This window comes from Uloborus diversus, chromosome 5, assembly GCF_026930045.1.
Source record: "Uloborus diversus isolate 005 chromosome 5, Udiv.v.3.1, whole genome shotgun sequence".
Classification (NCBI taxonomy): Eukaryota; Metazoa; Arthropoda; class Arachnida; order Araneae; family Uloboridae; genus Uloborus; species Uloborus diversus.
In genome coordinates, this window is record NC_072735.1 from 34,460,396 (window position 1) to 34,483,821 (window position 23,426).

Below are 23,426 nucleotides of genomic sequence, written 5' to 3' on the forward strand. Positions count from 1 at the left end.
CTTCCTTTGAAACAAGACCCAATGGCAATGAAATTTGCAAAGTTGCAAAAAAATGATTGAATTAAATTTTAAAAGCACTGAAATATGAGAATAAAATACTCTGAACAGAAAAAATTCTGTATAAAATGAATCAAATTTTTAAGAATTCAAATTAAAAATCTAAATCTCTGTAGGTTGGTTTTGCTGCTGTTGTTTGTAATTTATTGAGCAATCACATTGCTTATTGTTCTCATTTGACTGTTTTGAATTCCTATGATTTTATTTTCCCCCGCCTCCCTCTGCAGCACCACCGTCGACCGGCCTCTCGATGCTGCTCCTCTAGCGAAAACCGCCTCCAGGTTGCATCCATATCCTACACACACATACCCTTACTCATGCTTGCACACACTCGTCATTGCGAAAAACATAGTTTGATTTCTAGATGTCAAAATTCAAATTAATTTACTTTTCAGTTCATTTTGCTACAAAAGCGTGTTAATATTTTTTTGTTTTGTTAATTTGCATGGATTAAGGGCAAACTGCCACTATTTTTTTTTATATCCAATAAGATACTTGGGTTTATCAATAGATCTATTTCAAACAAATCTAAAGAAGTTCTTCTGCCCTTATATAGAAGTTTGGTAAGACCTCATTTGGAGTATACTGTTCAGTTTTGATCTCCTTATCTTAAGAAAGATATTAACGTATTGGAAAGGGTTCAAAGACGGGCTACAAGGCTAATAAATGGACTTTCTCATTTAGACTATGATTCCAGGCTTAGAAGGCTAAAAATGTAGTCTTGAGCAAAGAAGAGACCGAGGGGACATGATTCAGTTGTTTAAATTTATTAAAATGAAAGATGTTACGGGGCTGAAGTTGAGCACCAAAAACAGGACAAGAGGTCATTGTTTTATGCTATTTAAATCTCAGGCTAACATGGATATTAGGAGAAATTACTATTATAGCAGGGTAGTGGAACCTTGGAACAGCTTACCGGAATAGGTGGTAATGAGCTCGGGAGTAGATAGTTTTAAGAGGGCCATTGATATTCAATGGGGATTGTAAATTAACTAGGACCAGTCTAGTTGAGCCCAGAGCCTGTTGCTGGTCGTCACTTTTGTATTTGTATATTGCCAAATGTAGTGTTTGAACCTGTTAGCAAATACAGTGCAACATGGGTCACAGATTTTTGAGAAAGTCCGCAGGCTATTCCTTAGTTGGGAAGAAAGGAAAAAAAAATTTTTTTTAAGAAAAAAATCTTGAATGTGCAGTTGAAAATCATTGAAAAATCATTTTGGTACCAATGAAAATTTACCACATTTTCTGGTACATAATCCACAGTGCGAAAAACATAATTTGAATTCCAGATATCAAAATTCAAATTAATTTATTTTTCAATTCATTTTGCTACAAAAGCTTGTTAATATTTTTCTGTTTTGTTAATTTGCATGGATTAGGGGCAAACGGCCATTATTTTATATTGCCAAATATAGTATTTGAACCTGTTAGCAAATACAGTGCAACATGGCTCACAGATTCTTGAGAAAGTCCGCAGGCTATTCCTTAGTTGGGAAGAAAGAAAAAAAAAAGTTTAAGAAAAAATCTTGAATGCAGTTGAAAATCATTGAAAAATCATTTTGGTACCAATGAAAATTTACCACATTTTTTGGTACATAATCCACAGTGCGAAAAACATAATTTGAATTCTAGATATCAAAATTCAAATTAATTTACTTTTCAATTCATTTTGCTACAAAAGCTTGTTAATATTTTTCTGTTTTGTTAATTTGCATGGATTAAGGGCGAACTGCCACTATTTCATTTTATATTGCCAAATATAGTGTTTGAACCTGTTAGCAAATACAGTGCAACATGGGTCAGAGATTCTTGAGAAAGTCCGCAGGCTATTCCTTAGTTGGGAAAAAAGGAAAAAAAAATTGTTTTTTTAAGAAAAAAAACCTTGAATGTTCAATTGAAAATCATTGAAAAATCATTTTGGTACCAATGAAAATTTACCACATTTTCTGGTACATAATCCATAGGTAGGCTTGTACTTGTAGTTTACAAATTTAGTATCTCATTTTTAAGTCTTTCTCAAGGCCAATCTTACAGCCAGCCTTATGTTGGATTATCCTACAGACTATTTGTGGATTTTTAATGACTGCTGGGAATTATTAGAAACTGATTCAAAATGCAAGGGTTCCCCCCTCAAACAGTAAGAGTCCCCCCCCCCCTCCAATGAGAAAATTTTCCCGTCAAAACAACACCCACTAAAAACTTCAATGCCATAGTCTGCGCCATGACCCCCCCCCCTTTAGGTGGGTTCCCCGCAAAATGTGAATAGAAATAAAATTCTTATCAAATTGAATGTCTTGGAAAACGAAGATTTAACACTTAAAGAAGTAACAAATCAAAATGCACATAAATTCATCTGCCTTTTCTTTGGAGGACTACATTTCATAATCTTCTTGTTTTTTGTTAGTAATTCAAATGTAGTTTCCTTTTATAAATTAAATGAACTCTATGCCACTATTCTATTTTCATATGAAGATTTTAAATGGTCAGTTTAATTAAAGAACTTGTCTAACAAAAGTGTCAAAATTAGTTTCTGACTTACCGACTTTCCTTGAATGCTGTTAGCAGGCAAATTTAATGACTCTAAAAATGGATTTGTGATAAACTTGTTTATATTTTGCTTTTCTAATCTAGAATAAGTGTAGAGGTGTTTCTGATGCGAAATTTTCAAATATTTTGGGCTTACAACACATTCTAATAAAACTAAAAAATTATTGAAAAAAAGCTTTTAAACTTTTTTTTTTTCAATGATTCTTGTATGCATATTTGAAGAGGTTTTTTTTTGTGGGGCGGGGGGAGCTATTTCAAAGTTTCCAAAAATTTTACTTGAGTCCGCTTGCACCCCTGAGTAAATGGTTCAACTAATATAAACTGCATAAAATTTGTTACATTACTTATGAAATTATTGCTTTTAAGCAAATGATTTTGATGTTAAATTGTTGTTAAATGCAACTTAGAGCATTGATATTTTGTCTGACAGATAACATCCTTCAAGCTGTTAAACTAACTGACAGTTTAGCATTTCAAGTGGTGATTCAAGGGCTCTATTCAGTTGATTCATTTTTTGTGCTAAGGTAAGAAATAAAAGAAAAAGTAGATTGAAAAGATCATTGCTTTAATTATCAAAAGCTTGCATTCTATTAACATTTGATTTCTTTTGATATTTGTATTCGTGTTTAATAATAAGCATAAAATCTTTATTTGCTGAACTTTTCCTGTTTTCCTTATTAGTGTGTTGTAAGAAGAAAAATGTTATATATTTTTTTAATATTAACAAATTTTATTATTTTCAACTAAGGAAACACACCAGTAGTGGCCAGTGCTTCAGTAGTGGCCACTTCAAGGTTACTCATGAACTTTGAAGAAAGAAAGGAACAATAATAACATGATTAATAAACTGGTACTTAATGTAACTATCATATTGAATCAATTTTACTCATCAGTTATTTGAATTTAAAGTAAGTAATGTAAATTCTTTGGAATGCGAGAATGTCAGATGGTTACTATTGAAATTTTTCAGATTTTGGATGGGACCACTAATGCATCAAATTTGAGGTTTGGGGGAAACTTGAACTAATTGAAATTCTGGCATTTTTAAAAAATGGGACTATTAAGAAAGAGTTGGACTATAATACGCTCATTGAATTTAAAGAGAGGTAATTAATATTGTAGAGCCAAAGTTTAAAAAGTATACTTCCCTACATGGCCTTTTTCTAGTACGTTTTAAACCTTGAAGTGGCCACTACTGGTGTGCTTACCTTACCAGTAACTGGTGTATTGTGAAAAAATAACATACTTCTCACTTTGATATCTGTTTTTTCAAGAATAAATGCCCAACTCGTGTCCCAACTGTAATATATTTGGTTCAGAATCAGAGGTTCCTGGGCCCCAGTATTGCCGTCACTAATTTGAGTTGAAAAAATTTGTAGTTAAAACGGTGTTTATTGTGGCAAATTGTTTAGCACTTATCAGGTTCCTTGACTGACATTTTCTTGGGTTTCTCTTATTCAATATGCAAGTGCATTGAATAGGAAAATAGTAATCACCCAGGAAGAAAGCATTCCCTCCCTGTGCTGTGCATCAAAAGAAACTTCATCTAAATCAACCCATTGGAGCTCGAAAGCCATAAAACACAAAACAATCTAATCAATAGTGGGGCACATTGATCTGCTTTCTTATTTTTAATTTTTTCTTACTCATCAAAAAATAATCAATTCAATCTAATTTCTTACCATAACGCTAATGAAAGGTTTCTCATCATCCGAGATTCTTCAAACATTGCAAGAACCATTGAAGGTGGACCAAGGTGTCCCCAGGGCTGTCGGCAAGGGGGGTGTGACACCCCTCCACTTTTTTGGAGAAAGGGACCCCCGATTTTACGTTATTATTAATTTCTAATGTAAGGAATAAAACCGCAAATGGAAAAAAATAAGGAGGGTTCTTAAATGAAATTTAGAAGAAAAACGAAATATAATTAAAATTTTATCTAGCAGTATCAGTAAACCTGAAATCTAAAACATCCGGTACTTATCATCTATCACGGCCCTAGTCACCAAAAAATAAACAAACAATCAATGGGGCCGTGAAAAACAGCTAAGAATCGTTGCGAAAAATGCGGAATGTTAATCGCCAAGTGGGGCTGCGGGAACGATTACATTCCAGTCGTCCCTTATTAGGAAAAAAAGTGCTGTGTAAACACGTGTGAGAACTTTAAAAGTTACTCCAACATTTTTAGTAAAACCTGTTAAGTGGAGTAGGCACAAATCAATTCTTTTTGCAGAAGTATTACATTAATCTGTTTCAAACTGCGGCAGGGTTCTTTGAAATTTAGAAGAAAATAAAATAACTAGAATTCAACTGCCAACATCAGTATACCTGAAATCTAAAACATCCGGTACTCTTCAGGTATTAAAAAACTATAAATGGGGCCACAAAAAAAAAGCTAAGATTATTTTCGGGCGGCATTCGATGCAGAAAATACGAATATATTGTTAAGTGGGGCCGCATGAACGGGATTTTACAAATCGATCATCCCATGTTTGAAAAAAGAAGTACTGCATAAATACGCGCAACATTTTCAGATTTTTCAGTACACTGCCACAGTGGTGCTTCAAGAAACTTTCCTTGGGAGAGAAGGGAAGAGGGGGGGGGGGGTCATATAATATGTTCCGAAATTAAAGGTTGGATAGTGCAATTTTAGGCACTTGCAGTGTGTTCATTCAAATCATTTTGTTGCTATATGCGGGGGGGGGGGGGGAGGCATGAGCTCCCGATTCCACCCCTTGGCTACACCATTGTACTGCCACACAGAATAAGTCACTATGGGAGTTAGCCAAAGGCACATTTTCCTAATAACAGCACAGTCAAATGACGAAGACTTTTCCCTTGGTGGAAAACAGAAACAAGCGATACAACTGAATACAACTGGATACAACTGTCGTTGTTTAGACTGCTTCGCAGAAAAAAGATGTTATTTTGTGTCAAAAATCTATAATTGCCTTAACTGATTTTGCAACCATTAAATGGTAATCTTGTGTATGAGGTTATTGTAATACCTTAATAGGTAAGATTTGTCTTACACAGTGGTGCCTACTGAGGGACTATCCTGGCGCACACTGCACAACTGAAGTTTGTAGAGGGGTCTTTTAAGGAGTATGTTTCTTTTTTTTGAGGGAGGGCACCTGAGTTGGGGGGGTTCTTTGTGATATTGGGGGAGGGGAGGATGTGCTCTTGCTCTTGGGGGAGATTGGGACCCCTGTTTTACAAGGGAAAATTTATTCCATTGAAGAGATTTCAATTTAATTTTAAATTATTAGGGGCTCGCCCCTGGTCGTTGACGCTCAACAACCTCCAAAGATTCTTGCGGAATTTAATTTGGATCACGAAAATTTATGCCTTTTAGGAAGAATCAGATTAAAATAATTGCTACGATTAGAAAAACTGAAAATTCCATTCCACCCCCTCCCCTAAAACAATAAAATTTAAGTAATGAGCTCAATTTATTTCAAACAATGTTAAAATCCCGCTCCCTCATGAAGAAAAAATAACTTCTGAAAATATATTTAGCAAAACTATTAATAAACTATTTTAAAAAAATCTTTAAAACCCAAACTCTTAATGTATCATATCACATAAATCGTTTGAGGTGCAGATGTCTTAGATTTCTCATTGCAAGCTTAGACATTATCATTTTTTCAGAATCCTTGCAAAAATGTAAATGGAGAGCACCCCATACTTTTTTATATTAAAGTTGATTGTTTTGTTGATTTTTTTATTCCCATTGTTTTAAGCTAATTTATACTTAGCTGTAGCACTGTGGGTGTTGAATGTACTTTACATTTAAAGATTCTTTTTTACTTTTTAGTTCATTCTCGTACAAGAGCGTGTAAATTAGTTTTTTAAACTATTATTTTATTAATGTTTTATTTAGCTATTTCTAAGAATCATTGCTTTAAATGAGCTAAAAATTTTTGATATTTAAGCAAGGCTGACAAAAGCCATGCCAGCCTAGTCGAAAACAAAGGAGCTGGCCCTTAGAGGGGGGGGGAGGGGTTTGGAGTAACAGTAGTAAGTTTTATGGGGGGAGGGGGGCTGGCAAGGGGCCGTTGGATCTCGGTGGTCTTGTATTTAAGGCTGGAAGATCTAACTTTTTAACCTATGTCCCTCTTGCAGGCAAACCCGCGTCACCTCTCCAGATATTTCCTAGGGCAGTTTCTATACTGTTTAAAAATTAAAAACACATCCTGCAACAGTATATGCAGGCAGTGGGTGGCGAATAATGAAGTGCTTAGCTTTTTTCTTTTTTACTTTTCTGGTGGAAAATGTAACACTTTTACGATCTAAATTTTCAATTTAAAAAAAAATCATATTTAGAGAAAATTTCACGAGATAGTACTTTTTCTCCAAAAAATCCCTACTGTACCTACCTTTCAGCACAAAGCCTTAGATTTGTCATATATCACAAGAGAAGTAGTAAACTATTGCCATGACCCATGCCCGAGTTCGAGCTCAGTTCATCTCAGTGAAAAAAAGCTGCCCTATCCATTAAAATTCGATCACTTGTGACTGTTCCTGCAAGACATTTTGGCTGTTAGAGACTGTTCTGGCAGAAGTTTGCTCTGTATTGAAATAAGATGTATTCAGCTGGTAATTAATGGATAGGAGTGGCTCCAGGTTCGTGCAGTCTGGGCAGCCGCACAGGGCCTTGCCGCTAGTGGATTCCACGCTGATTTATAACAGTAAATATCTTGGAATAAGAAATCTACAGTTTTTAAAAAAACAAAAACTGAAAGTTTCTTACAAGTTTAGAACAACTTGGTAAAACAATTAGACTGGAAAGTGCTTTAAATAAATTTATCTACATGAGAGTCCTTGAAAATAATTAAATTAGTCTTTGAGTGTTTAGTAAATCCTGTAAAGTTGACCACTTCTGTAAGTTGACCACCTGCCTATGTTGACTGCTTTTGTCGGGAACGGAATTGGACCTATCTTATATAATGAAGGAAAACCTCTGTAACTTGACCACCTCTTTATCTTGACCACTTGTCTATCTTGACCACTAATGTACACCAAATTTGGTTTGGAGTATTGTAAAAAACCCTTTGTAAGCTGACCACTTGGTTTATTTGTTTAAACAAGCAAATTATTTTATTTTATTATTATTAATTTTTTAAAGCTTTCCAAGAATAATTTTGATGCTGTTGACCAGCATTTTACCAACTAAATAAAACAGCAGCATAAAGGTTATGCTGCTCTTTATTCTCCGAACTTGTTTTTCTTTTGTTCTATTTGAGATTGCCTTTTGTACTCTCTGTTCAATGAAAACAGAAAACAGGTGTCTGAAGAAAAAGTACTAAGTATTTTCTTCCAGTTGCAATATTTTGTGACAACACTGGATTGTGCTGAAAGGAAAAGTTACTTATTTCAGGCGCAAGGGATGGATGAAGAAATAGGACATTTTCATTTTCAACTGCATTTTATGAACTAGGAGAGTCCAGCTTGTTGCTCTTTGTAAAAGTTTTACATAAAATGGCTTCAAAAAGAAAGTTAGTTGAACTTGAGATTGATAAAAAGTATGAAATATTAAAATAAAAAGAAATAAAAAAAGATGCTGCCTCATGATTGTCAATGTTGAATAGTCTAGGATATACTCAGGACAAAACGCCAAAGGGTAAGATTTTAACAAACTAATTTGTGAACTTCTTGCATTTATATGATATCTGTGCAAACAGTTCTTCATTTCAGTTGAAATTTTTTTGCATATACTTGAAAACAGTAGAGCTGTTTGGGGCCGCATAGCCCATCAGTTTAAATTTTTCCAGGAGTTGGGGACAAAGAGTGCATACTCAATGCAAATTTTATCGGAAAACAACGAAAACCACACCCAGTTATATGAAAAAACATTAATTTTCTAGTACCTGGGGGAAGGGGGGCAATAGACCTCTTTAAATAATCGACGAGGGCCGCCAATTGTCAACACCCTCCCCCCCCCAGATATTTTAGCTAGCGACGGCCCTGGGTGTCCCATTTACATGTTTATGGTATGTTGGACCACCCTATGGGCTGTGTCGCAAAACAGTTATGAAATTTTCTGAAAATATTTTCGGTATCAGACAAATTGAAAAGTATATCAGGGGAAAATCCTGGACTTGAACTATTCTATAGATCCATTCCTTTAAAAATCTCAAGTATGGAGAAAAAATAAAATGAAATAGAGTAAATAAAACTTAAATAAATAAAGGACAGTTTCTTATTTATTTTGGAATGCTTTAAAAAATCATTTATCTAAATTGTTTCTCTTTTAAAAAAAAGTTTGATACCTTTGGGTAGGGGAGAAAATTTTTAATAAATATGAGAAGAGCTTTAACAGTCTTAGTTTCTATACTTCTAGCTATGGAATGTAATTACGATATCTATATTGATCTCTATTGATCTATAGTTGTCATTTTACAGAGAGTTCAAATTTATATAAACTGTCTATTTTATATTTTTTATGCATTTATTTCTTGTTTATTTCCTTTAGTGGATTTTTGCTTACATACCTCTTTATCAAAGAGAACTCTAAAAATGAAGGGAAAATTTCTTGGGTGTATTTTTATCTGCATCGGTATTTAAGGTAAGTAAAATCATTTTACTATTTTTTAAATAATTTTTTAAAAGCTGGTTCTGCTTTAAGTCTCTTCATGTGATATTTATTGTGCAATAAATATCTTAAAATGCCTTTATCAGTGGAAATATTCAATTTGCATATTCTTTAACAACTAATTAGTTTTGAGACACATTAATATGACAATGTGTAAAAATGGTTTTGCAAAAATATATGGAACTACAAATTATAAAAACAAACTAAGATGATGGATGTAATGTTTATCTTGAGCCTAAAAATGTTACTTTGCAGCGCTGAGGAGTTTTTCCTTTCATTTTCATTAATTACTTTTTTCATGTACAGTTATTTGTTTTTAAAAACAGCTCAGATTAATGAGAATTAAACTTGCCCCGCATTATCCGCCATGCCAGAAAACAGCAATTTTGACCAGCATGCCAAGAAATTAAAATTTTGCGGCATGCCAGATAGTTTGAGCTTTCTTTTGCAACAAAACAAAACTCAGTTCAAATCAGAAAGCAAACCCCAAACCCCTAAAAGGAAAAAAATAAATAAATCTGGAAAGAGACCTTCTTTCCAAAAAAAAATGTGTATTGCATTTAATATGTGCTTGTTATTTATGGTAAGTCATTATTAATGGATTTAATTATATACCAATAAAGTAATCATTTCAGAAGCAATCATCATTTCTATAATTTGTTCATAATTTTTTAAATAAATTGTTTAAGGTTCCTTTTAAAAAGGTACGTTTAATTTTTACTTATTGAATAGCTATGATAAATTCTTCAGCAGTGGTTTAAAGGCAGTAACTTGCTTACTTAGTTTTTAATTTAATTTTTATGAAATTATTCGTTATTAAACAATATTTTTCTTGTTAAAATAACAAATGACACTGTTAGTAAATATTTTTACAAAATTAACTGTTTTTTAATGCGACTAAGATATTATAGAACTTTATTCATTTTTAAACTGAACATATATTTTTTATAGTTTTTTTCGTAACCGTGATTTTTCTGGCATGCCGGAAAAGACCAGGCAAGTGTTATTGAAAATCCGGTGACGCCTGAATTTTGAGGCATGCCGGATAATGGGGCGTAACACGGTAATATTTTATATTTAAGGTATAAACTTACACATTTATTATTATTTATTATGCAGCCTTCTTTCTGCTTGAGTAAGGCCTTCCTTTACATACAGTAACAAAGCACAGGACACCTATCTAGGACTAAAAATTTGCATCATTGTTTTTAAGCTGACACTTCCAAGGAAAAAAAAAAGAGATTTTTATGTTGTTAAAGATAAAAATAAATTAACAATTCAAATTTTAAATATGGAAATGTCGAGTTTTGTAATATCAATTCTCTTATTTATATATTTTTTTTGGTTGATGTTATTTTTGAAATTTTGTCCCAATTTTTCAAATAGTTTTCAACTTTTTAAATTGTTTACTTTTAATGGCAAAATACAATTTTGATGCTTTTCCTTTTTGATTAGCTGCAACTTTATACGTTATAATATTTCGTAATAATTATGACTATATTTATAAATGATTTTTAACATATTACAACCTTGTTCATCTGGACTAACTGGGACCAAAAGCAATCTGTATGATTGAAAATATCGATAATAAGCAAAACAAGTTCTTAAATAAATACTTACTTGTTCATCATGACAAAAACCATATTTTGTTTCAAAATTACGTAGAATTGTATAAAAGACATTTTTAAAAAATCAAAACAATATTCACATTATTTCTCAACAAAGAATCGGTACTGTCTTGTGGTTCAAACACATGTGTTGTTTGATTAAAGCACAGTCAATCCAACACTTCATCATTACAGGTCAGCTGCAGAACTGTTTGTTAGATTACCAAAATTTACTGCACTGTCTACGCAGGAGCTGTGTATTTTAATCAAAATTAAAAGTGAATATTTGTTACGTAATTATAGTTACGTTCTTGCTATCATAATTTGGAATTATCTATGCGAACATATTTCTTTTTTTTATTTTACAAAGCTACAAATTTGATCCGGATAAGCGAGGCTCTGCTGTATGTGTTTGAGTTTATTCCATGGTAAATTAAATATTATTTTGGTCCGATGAAAAGTACTGTTGCCATTAGTACATTTAGTAATATTGTATTCTAGTAAGTATTGTATGTAGTAGTATTACATTCTAGTAATATTGTTTTTTCATCGTGGTGTGGTCTTTTGCATAAAAATACTTTCATGCTAAAAACATTGTTAAATGCCATGAAAATATTTATTATATTTTTAAAAATTTCTTTTAATACTACTTTTCCAATATTTTGAAATAAAATTTTGTGTGTTCAAATCTTTAAATTTATTTCTTAGGTTGACACCTATGTATATGATTCTTCTTGGAATTTCAAGCACTTTGTTTCTTTACTTGGGATCAGGTGCTAACTGGCCAGATTATTCTGTTGATCCCATGTGCAAGGATTATTGGTGGACAAATTTGCTGTACATAAATAACTTTTTCAGTGTAACACATCAAGTAAGATCCTATTTCCTGATTCATTCCTGCATTTTTTTTTTTTTTTTTTGAGTGTAAAAAGTTTTATTTCAAAATTGATCTTTTTTCTATTATTATTTGTGTAAATACACTTACTAGTTAAACTAAGGATAATTTAGTCAGTTTAGAGGTAAAAAACTCTCTAAGTGCACTTTGATTAATCTCTGAAAATGAGAAAAAAATGTAAAAAATAGTTATTAAAAAAAATTATGGGTGATTTTTTGTTGATATATATATATATATATATATATATATATATATATATATATATATATATATATATATATATATATTGTTATATTCAAGTTTTGTTTTAAGCCTGCATTATTGTAATTTTGTGTTAATCACCTGCTAATTAATCCAAATGTGCTAACACCTCAAAATTGATTTGAAATGCACTTATTGAGTTTTTCCTCTAAACTAAAAATTTTATTTCTGAAAGCTGTTTGCTTTAATGATGTTAATATTTATTTTACAGTGCATGGGATGGTCATGGTATTTGGCCAATGACATGCAGTTCTTTGTTATTAGCCCTCTATTTTTAATAACATTATGGAGGTAAGCTTTAGGGATGTTTTTCCCCCCTTTCTTTTTTGAATGAAGTATGCTCAATTTAATTTTTATAGTTGGCATATATTCTAAAGTTATTTTCAAGATTTGAACATAGTGAAATATAAGTGTTTAGGTAACATTATTCAAATTAAAACATGAAACAGAATGTACAGCACTCAGTTTATAGGGCACACCAAAAATTCAGTAAATCTTTTCATATTGGGTATTATTTATAACAATTATTAATCAGGGATTATTCATGAATTCAAATGATTTGAGGTTGTGCAGGTTTTAGAATTTAATAAAGTTTGGGGACGTAAAATAACAATCAATATTTTTAACAAATGCAAACAAAACACATAACAGCAATCTCTCTAAATAACATTAATGCACTTCAAAAGTTTTTAAATATTAAAATGAACCATACCATATTTCATTTTAATATTTAGAAACTGAATACCATTGAAGAATGGTATTCAGTTTGAACCATTGTAAACTGAATACCATTGAACAATGACCATGAAGCAATGTAATAAAGACTGAGAAAATATTTCTGAAATTTTCAGTGCATTTGATAAATTGTAATCTGTTTCAAAACTTCAGATTACTCTTATTTGATTTTTTTTTTTTTTTTTTTGCAAATTATAACACATGTGACCCCTCCCCCCAAGCGATGAAATGCAACGCTTGGGGTCTTGGCTTTTGACTTTGCCAAGTAACCCTAAATCGCCTTTTGCAGAGAGGGGTGTGAAAACACCACCCTTTGGGAGATACTTTGCAAATGTTAGCGAAAGCAGCCATATCGCTCTAGCTCCCAATTAAGTATCCTATTGTTTTGAATGCCTTTACTGGAAATAAATTGTTTTGTTTTTCACCAACAACTCATCAATGCAGTCAACAATTATATACTGTCCACCGATGGAAATATAATTCCCCTTGAACCAGGTGGCAACAATAACTACAAATTGATCAATCCATTTGCATGGGTGTCACATTTTTACACATATATTTGCACTTTATTCCCAGAATGTTAAACTTTGGCTTTCAATTTTAATGCATTCAAAAATAAGAGCCATTATGTGTCATAATATGAAGTATCAACTTCCTAAAAAAAATTTGGTACAAATTTTTTCTGTACAAAGTTGGTAATGTTTGGTGCATAATAGTTCCTAAAATTCAAATATTTCATAACTAGTGGAGCCCTCACGGCTTTGCCCGTATTAGAAAATTAAAAGGTCATTTATTTTGCATGTTTATTTACAAATATTGGATGATGAATTTCTTGCCAATTTGTTCTGTTCACTTGCTCGCCCATGGCGGCATATTGTAATTTACTCATTTACGTTATGGTGATTTGCTACTCCATGTTATGGTAATTTGTTTGTCCATGTTATGATAATTTGCTCGATAAAATGTTCTTAAAATAGGAGTAAAAAAAGAACAAAATCGAGTTTTCGAAAAATCGCTTCAAAGTTCGCACCCCTATGCTATTACTAATTTTGTGCCAAATTTGATGAAAATCCGCCAAACGATCTAGGCACTATGCAGGTAACAAACAAAGATCCAGATATCCTGAGATCCAGACATACAGACTTTCAGCTTTATTATTAATAAAGATTAAAAGCCAAAATTTAAAATTCTGCAATTAAGTGCACATATATGTGAAAAAAGTCTCATTTGTGTAAATAAATTAAGCAAAATATTCATTCAATGAGTTTTTTGTTCAGTAACACAACTTTTGTTTTTCTAAAAATACTAGTATTTATCTTCTAATGCTAACACAATAAATAAATAAAATCAATTTTTAGTGCGGCAGATTTTTTGCCCTGTACTGTACCCTGTTTTGCTATGTTAGAATAATTTTAAAATATTAAAAAAAAAATTTAGTTATTTACCACTATTATGATTGAACTTATGATGTCTTCTTTTTGTGATTTTCTATTTGTAAATAAAATTCTTTCCTTACTGAAATTTTGTAATGTATTATATTGTCGCCTCAGAGCAACAGCAGGATATCTTACTGTTATTCTTGGGATTAGATGTCTTACTGTTGCTCTGAGACGACAATATGTTTTGTGATTTTAAATGTGCTTTATTTCTGTACTTGTTTGTAATAAGTACATTGTTCTAGTACAGTTACAGTACTATTTAGAAAACATACCTAACTGTACATAAGTACAGTTAGGTATGTTTTCTAAATAGTTATTTAGAAATGAAGTGAATTCTTGGCGGTTAATTACTTTCTTTTTTGTATAAGACTACTTTGTCATTTTGTCATGGTTTGAGGTATGGCATTTGTATACAACTTTTAATTTGCAAAGTCAAACATCTTTTAAAGTCCAAGTGTTTGTGTTAATCGAGACTTTCGCAAATCATTAAGATATCTCTTTATATATTGAAAAAGAGTTTGATCATGCTTTACTTGGTTGAAACTTTACTACATGATCATTATGTTCATGAGAAATTAAAGCAAAATGTAGAACACATCCAGTCTCTCTTAATTGAATTTTTATAGTTCAAATATTAAGAATTAAAATTAAGGCACATTTTTGGCACTAAAATCTAAATTATGAAAATTTTTGTCATTATCCATCACTAATTTTAATGCCAATTTTTTAAAGAATAAAATGCTTCAAAATTTCCATAAATAACATATTAAAAAATGGGAAAATATTCTGATATTATTGCTTAAATTTTTAATTGTTTGTTTTAATTATATCACAGATTTAGTCATGAGTTGCATATGCATTGGTGGCCATCAGCACCCATCCAACTCAATATAGTTCTAAGTTAGGGAAACCTGACTTAGAACTATATTGGGTTGAGTATGGGAGGCAATGGTAGCCTGATTGGTAAGGCTTTGGACTTGTGTAACAGGAAAGCTGCAGGTTCAATTCCTGCCAGTTGAAGACTGTCAGTGTCCCCTAATGTAGACTGGTGCACATGATCACAAAGTCCTCCTAGTTTCCATTCCAAATCAGTACCACTAGGGATACTGGATCAGGTATTGCTTGGCTCCTGATCTGAATCAAAAAACAGAGCTGTCTTCACAGTCCTATCAATCTGGCTGAACCACATTAGGTGCAGAGAACCCTTGTGTAACGTTGTGACCTTTATTGAGAGCATTGCTTTAAGGTGGTTTTACTTTTATCCATTTTCTCTCGGGTATCCTGTGGTGGGCAAAGAGGATCCTTCGCCTCTCCCATTAAGTAGAGCTGTTTTTGTAAATAATCATGCTCTGTCAATTCCTTGCATGCAATCATGCTCATCCACTGCATGCTATCTTAGCCGTATTCACTACATTCAAAAAATCTAAAGTTGAATCTAAAAATTCTGTTAATTCACATCAAAAGTTGAGCTTGTAATCCTATTTAAATCATTTGGCATCTATGATTGTACTGAACACCCTCTTACTACAAACTTGTCTTGTATATGCCTTTTGAAACGTTTTCAATTAGCTTTATTTGCACCATTGAACTATAAGTAAGGTTTAATGACTGCTGAGGGAGAAAACAAGGTCCGAAAAAAGCTCTCATTCCTCCTCACCGTTTGACAGGGGTCTAGAGGGCAAGACAATCCAGTTAGGGGAATCTGCTTCACTCAAGATACTAAGGAGTTTATTAATATGGGACAACTCCAGTATTTAAAATAATATCCCTTTTAGGTTCGCACAAAAATGCATCTTGATTTCATCACAAAATATTTGTTTAATAAACCGATTTAGCCAATTTTTTTTCCTTTTGAATCATTATTTAAACACCTTAAAAAAACAATGAAAAGGGAGGAACAATATTAAACTTTTAATTTTTTGTTTTAAGAAGATATTTAAGTACATAATTACAAAATAAGTTTGTAAGAGAAAAAAAACGGACTGAACAATTCAGAATCTTTAAAAGAAAGAATCGAGAGAAAATATTACCGAAAGAGTTTTGTAAAACTGATTAAACTATTACAAGGCAAATTATTTACAATGTCAAAAAATTTTCATTCTGTTCGGCTTGATAAATAAACTTAAAATAAGTTCGCACAAAAAGCATTCCTCATTTTTATCAAAAGGTATGATCTTTTTCTAAAATTTTTCAATATATTTAGAGTGGGTAAATAATGTTTCATGCATTTTATGCACTGTTGTAAAAAATTTAAAAAAAAACGTGTACCACACTCTGTAATTGTGAAATTGAACTTGTATACTTTAACAATAAGGGAAACAAATAATGAATAGTGGTAATCACAATAGAAAATTTTTAAATCCATCTATCTCAGTGTATCAAGAACAATATTAGGGAATTTTCTGTTTCCACAAAATAATTTTTAACACAAAAGATAGATTACAAAAATTTATTCGACATTCAAAAGATTTCACTTAAAATTTCACAACATTTTAAAATTAATCTGGACACTAAATTGGGACTCCGTAGAGTGAAGATATATCAGAGAAGTCAGGATGGACCATGCATTAGGGATAAGCTGATCAATCGCCCAATTTGCAGACTATTTATAACGACTAAGTACTGCCGATTAATCGGCGCAAAAAATATTCTTCAAAATGATTTTTTAAATCGTACCTTCAACAAAAAACTATGATAAAATCATTTGTTAGCAAAAAAAATTTATTTTTCGGCATACAACATAACATGTAGTTACTATAACATGTAGTATGAAAGTTTACAAAACAAATAATTTAAAGTTTGTAAAAATGAATGAAATGTTAAAGGATCATGTTCTAAGTTTATGTTACAATAGCCTCACCCCAGCTTTTGATGACACTTTTTTTTTTGCAGTTTTTTTTTATTCCTTCAAACTTTACAAATGATTACATTATTCGTTTTTTTCAAAAAAAAAGTACTTTTTATTCGATTATTACAGATAATTTTGATATCAAATGTTTCAGTTGGTAAAAGAATAAATGAATAAATAAAAAGAAAAGGAAACAATAAACGAGTAAATGAATACATTAATTAATTAATATATGAGAAAAAGTATTTAAGTGAATAAAATCATGAATGAATATAATTATGCATATTAGAAGCCCAGAAAAAAAAATAATAAAACAGGCTGATTCTAGTAGTTCTTCATGAAGAATTACTTAACCTTAATGAATGCTTAAACTTAAGAAAAAATGAAAAATGGGCTTTTTCACTTCCCAAAAACGGCTTGTGGTTAGGTGATAAAAATCTGAAAACACTAGGGCAAGAAGCGTTTATGTTACCTTTTAAAACGAAACAAAAACCGTCTTGATTTTCTTAGGCGTAGAAAATATAAAAGCCTTTGAAAAAAATAGTTTAGTCAAAAATTCTGTTTTGTAAACATAGTTAGTAAAAATTCAAAGCTATTTGCTTTGTAAAATTATAATTTGTTTCATGTAATATCATGAATTAAATAATCATGAAATAAAAAATCACATTTCAATGAAATTTGTTTATATGGCATTTAATTAGTTATTTATTCAGTCTACTTAGCTGTTTTTAAGTCAAACCGTGGTTTAAAATTTGCTGTTTTCGTCATTTCGAGCATAAAAAAGTCAAGGGAGGATTACAGTAGGAGGTTTTTTTTTCCTGTTACAATTAATCATGTATACTAAAAGTAGAGAAAAAAATAAGCTGGTATTGGCAGCCCTTTATTATTATAAAAGAAGGCTTGAAATTTGCTTATGGGCACATCCGGACTATATATAATTAACAATTTTTGAATAATATCATCTTATTCGATTTTTGACACTGTTTCGGTATTTTTATGGCATTTGTGAATTTTTAAGTTTTTAGCATATGAGTGCTATCTTATATTTATGTAAATTTCAATAATTTCTTAAATCATTTGGGATTTGTAGAGAAGCTCACGCCCAATTTCTTCAGTAATAGGATAAGCAAATTTCAAACCTTCATGTAGGATGTATTTGTGAGCTATTTTTTACAGCTATGTTTAAATTGTTAGTTAAAATTTTCTGGTTTGAAAATGGATCAGGCAAAACTTCCTGTGATAAATACTAAACTAGCATCTTAATTATAAACTAATTCGGAGGAAATCAGCAAACGTTTTGAATGGCTCCTATACGAGAGACGCTATATTTTGCCGTCTAGACTGCTGCCACCCCTCAAAGTCTTCCAAGAACCTGTTTCAAAACTGGACCACGTCTTTAACAAAAGATGGAATCAGCAGCAGTCATTCCACCTTACTCATAATTCAATGATTTGCAGTAGTGCAGATGTATCAAAATACTTACTGATAAAGTTATCTTTTTTTTTCTTTTGCAGATGGCCAAAAATAGGATTTTCTCTACTTGGAGTATTTTTATTTGGTTCTGTATGTGCCAACTTTTATGTTACGTACCACTATGATTTGTATGCAGGAGTTCTTAATACACAAGCAACTGATTTTCAATCAGCTATGGAAAAGTAAGATTTTAATGCTTATATTGATTTTAGATGTTCTAAAATATAAGTGTTAAATACTGTTGGTGTATCTCTTCAAAAAATATACAGTATTTAGATAGCTCCTTCCTAAAACCTCTTATCATGAACTAGTATATGTCATTTGAAACGTTTTATATTTCTACCCAAATTTCCTTTAATTTTTTAAAATCTACTATTATTTTTATTTTCAAATGTTTTCAAGCGTTGCTATTCCCCCCCCCCCCCCCTCCCATTCTTTTCAAGAATTTATGTTTTTTAACCATAGGCAGATTTAGGACTGAGTTCCTGGGGGGGGGGGGGCAGGATTTTTTTCTTTGGAGCAACATTTTTAATTGCCCTCTCCCCCTCCCATGTTTTTGTCTGTTTTCTGTGATGCATAAGGCCATTCTTTACTTTTTTATGTGTCGTTTTCATTACTGTGTGTAAACATGCTGTCCTTTTTAAATTGACCTTAAAAGAGAGGGGGCTGGTATTAAGAGAGTAACGCATTGCTCCCTCTTAAGTGGGATATAGAATATCTCCAGTTTTAGGGTGCCCGGGGGTTACTCCCCCAGAGGAAATTATCTAAAATGGATATAAAATTCTGCATTTTGAAGTCTTATAAGGGTTAATTGGAAATAATAGGCAAATAATTTTTTTTTTAAGTTTTACCCTTTAAAAGTGCTTTGTGATGCAAGTCACTACTTTAAAAGAAATGGTGCACAGATTTAGAGAATAGGTATCAAGAGAGTAACATACTACCCATTTGAACAATTCTTAATTTATACACTTGATAAGAAATAAAATTGAAGCACACTTTGCTTAGGAGTTTCAAAGACTTGTCTAATTATTTTCAAGGTTTGGTTGGTTAGATTGGGTTTTTGGCTCAAGAGCCCTTGTAGGCTATACTGTGCCAATTCTTTTCAGGGATTTTAGAACCTATCAATAATTTGCTCTTTCCAGTCTCTGAAATTGAGTAGTAGATTATACACTTGTACAGTATTGTTCAAACTTAGTAAGAAACGGCTTTTTTAAGTTTAAAAGAAAAAATAAACTTTAATTTCCTATTCAAAAAAGAAAAAATCATGATTTTTTTTTTTTTGTTATAAGATTTTGGAAGATAAGTTGTTATTATATAAACTCTTGCCAAAACTGGGGGACATTGTCCCCTTTGCTCCCCCCCTATAAATCCACCCATGCTCTTCTAAACTATTCAGAAATGAAAAAATAATGATTTTTCTTTTTTCTTTTTTTTTAAATTTTTGGAAGATGTGTTGTTACTACATAAAGTCCTCCCAAAACTGGGGGGGGGGGCATTTCCCCCCTCTGACCCCCCATAAATCCGCCCATGTTTTTAACCTACTTCTGCCAAAAAAATGAGGCAAAAAGAGAGAGAGAGAGAGATTCAAAGGAAGAGACTCTATGCATTATAAAAATATTGCTTAAAAAAGCTCAATACTTAATCTTCAATAAATATTGAAGGGTAAAGTGTTGAAAACAAGGTGTTAATATATGGAAATGTGTGTCTGTCTGTCAGTGGTGGCTCGTGGGAAAGGACAGAGGAGGCCCGGGTCCCCTCACTTTTTTGAGAAAATAATTTATAACCTTTTTATTTATTTTCCCTTTTTTTCTTTTTTGTGCGTACCTGCTTGAAATTTAAAAAAAAAAAATGGATTTTACCGTAGTGTTCTGAGTATAATCTGCAGATAATCTGCTAAAAAAGTTTTAAAAAATGATAAGGTGTGGATTATCTGTGTTTTCCCCCCTCAACACCAACGCATTGAACCTCAATATTTGCAGCAGGAGTCACAGAGACAGTTATCCTCCTGTATGTTGTTTATTTTACATAGCTTTAATGTTCATCTTATGCAATTCAGGCTATGTAAAATAAATGACTTACAGTAAAAAAAAGAAGCCTTCATTTGCACAAGATTTGACCGTTTGCTCCTTTCTTGACTCTTGTCTTCAAGTGATTAGCGTACTATAATGACAATTTACAGAAGAAATCATAAATGTTTTAGATTTTTTTTTTAGTTTTGAATATACTTTCAAAGTTATTACTTCTTCATGTTTTTAAATTAGTTGTTAAAATATTATGTTAAATCAAAACATATCTCTGAAACACAATAAGGCAGAAGAGATTTTCCTTCAAAAAAAAAAAAAAAAAAAATGATGTTAGGGTAAATCTCAATTTCTTTTAGAAAGAAATATTTTAATTAAAATTTTTTAATTGTTACAACTAATTGGTCAGCTAGTCCCCCCCCCCCCCACCCCTGTCAAAAAAACACTACGAAACATCTCTACTTTCATTTCCAGATCTTCAATTTCTCAAAATTTCGAAAATCACTTAAAATTGCGTTTTTGGAGCTTCATTTCCAAAAGATTGATGTCCCTAATGTAACCAAATATTTTTTTTTTTTTTAATTTAGCTTATCTATTTTTATTGTATTCATTTTAAAGTGATTACTGAGATGTATTTTCATCTTTGTTAAAGTTAATTTAAGTAAGCTTATAATTTTTACATATTTCTCTGATCACAATATTTTTGCACTTTTGTAATTTGGTCTTGTTTAAAATAAATTTTACTCATTCAAAGTAACTAGTTATTAAAAGATTAAAAATAACATTAAAAATATTAGATTCATATTTCTTTTTAACATTTATTTATTTATTTTGAAAGCCAGGGGGGAAAGTGCCTCCCTTGCAGCCCCTTTTACTGCTGCTGCAATGAAAACGTACTGTAGTGCCAGAAAGCCTACTGGACATAAATGTGAGATTAATAATTTTCGTGATGTGTTTTGTAGCTTATCTCTATCTGATTAATAAATTTTATTTTTGAAAGTCAGGGAGAGAAAGTGCACCATCCTGCTGCAGGAGCGGGTCCAGGCAGAATTTGGGGGGGGGGGGGGGCATTTGAAAAAGTATGGTGCTTTGGAAACTTTTGAATCTTACAAATACCAATATAGCCCACCTTTAACCAGACTATTTTTTAAGGAATTTTAACTTGGTAGACGACACAAGTTGCAGGCTGTAACCTACCCAATAATTTGCCTCTTTTCTTAACAAACGTGTGCATATATTGTCGCCTCAAAGTGGTGTTCCTGTAATCAGTACTGTTTGTTCTGAGGCGACTGTATAGAACTTCTGATTTAAGAGGAAGCCGATACGAGCCAACCGATTAATTCCGAAGTAAAGGGAGCCCGGGGGGTGTCCTCGTAAAATTTTCGAATTTGTTGTCTTAAAAACGCATTTTAGAAGATCTTTGGTAATGTTAGGGGAGAAGAGGTTTGGTGACGCTCCCCTGTCTATTTTTAGAAATTGTAGCTCTAAGAATGCAGTTTTAGATGATCTTTGATATTGTTAAAGGAAGGAGAGATTTGAGGGCCCATCTAAGGAAATTCTTCTGATCTGTAATATGTATTTTAATTGTCTTTCGTAATATTAACGACTCGGGTGCGACCCCCCCCCCCCATTTTTCGAAACTGAAATCCTAAAAACGCAAACATTAACACCAATAACGTTAAGAAGAGGGAGCTTCGGGGGTTCTCCAGCAGATATTTTTTGCAATTGTAGAGCTAAAAATGCAGTTTAATACAATCTTTTTCTGATGATAAGTGAAGGAGAGATTCGAGGGCCCACACCAAGAAATTTTTCTAATTTACAGTTTTAAAGATTCATTCTTATTATTGGTGGTAATGGTAGCGGAAAAAAGGTATGGAGCACTCTCCCGGAAATTGTAGCTCTAAAAAGGCTGTTTTCGATTGTTAATTTTAATTTTTGGTGATGTTAAGGGGAGAAGAGAGATTAAAAAGGCAATCCCAGGAAGTTTTTCTAATTTATAGACTTAAAAATACATTCTAGACTATCTTTTGTAAGGTTAGGGGTTGAAGAGATTCTGAGTTCCGCTCCCAAAATTTTTTCAAAATTGAACCCTTTAAATTGCAATTGTTGGCAATCCATGATTAATGAGTAACTTTTAGAGGACCAGCAAATTTTCGAAATTGAAGCTCCAGAAACGTAATTCTTGAAGAATTTCAATGATGTTAGGGAGGGAGGAATTCTCCCCCAGAAACATTTTGAAACTCAAAGCGCTTTTAAAAAAATTAAGCCGATTTTGAATAATGTTGGCAAAAAGGAAAGTGGGCAATGCCCTGTCTGACATTGTTTCCATTCTTGCTAGACTTCACATGAATTACAATGATTTTTTTTTTTTTTTTTTTTTAATTTAAGCTAGGAAAGAAGGTTTAAAAAACTATACTTGTAACTTCCTCAGTGTGGTTTTATGGCTCCTCAGCGTTTCTTTTATATTCATGTTAGACTTCGAGAAATAATAAGGATTTTTTTTATATTAAGCTCTAAAAAAGGTTTTTAATTATTTTCGTAATTTTCTCAGGGTGGCCATGGCCCTCCTCTCATTGTTTTCATTATTGTTAGACTTTAGGCATTATACGGGAAATGTTTTGCATTTTTGCTCAAAAAAAGGGGATTTTAACTATTCTTGAAATTTTTGTGAGAGAGGAGGGCACGGTCTCCATGATACTCCCCCCCCCCCCACCCAGATCCACCCATGTCTTGCCAGCAATCATGGACATAAACATAAGATTAATATCTCTTGTGATTTACTTTTAATTTGATTAAGTTGATGCCAAAAGAATAATTTAAGAAAATGTAAATATTAAAAAAAATATTTTTTTAAAAATTTCTCTTTTTCTCACAAATTAAGGGGGGTGGGGAGTGCGAGTGCATTCATTTTCTGGTCCCCTCATTTTTTCAAGGCACGAGCCGCCACTGCT

The 23,426-nt window shown here is 32.0% G+C and overlaps 1 protein-coding gene across 1 annotated transcript in view; it reads left to right on the top strand.

Moving 5' to 3' along the window:
• LOC129222773 (nose resistant to fluoxetine protein 6-like) overlaps positions 1-23,426 on the top strand; it is a 63,535-nt gene that overhangs the window by 18,609 nt on the left and 21,500 nt on the right. Inside the window, exons 7-11 of the mRNA XM_054857308.1 lie at positions 3,035-3,128; positions 9,077-9,169; positions 11,512-11,674; positions 12,171-12,250; positions 18,496-18,636. Coding sequence (XP_054713283.1) covers positions 3,035-3,128; positions 9,077-9,169; positions 11,512-11,674; positions 12,171-12,250; positions 18,496-18,636 — 571 coding nt within the window. The remainder of the gene's footprint in view (positions 1-3,034; positions 3,129-9,076; positions 9,170-11,511; positions 11,675-12,170; positions 12,251-18,495; positions 18,637-23,426) is intronic.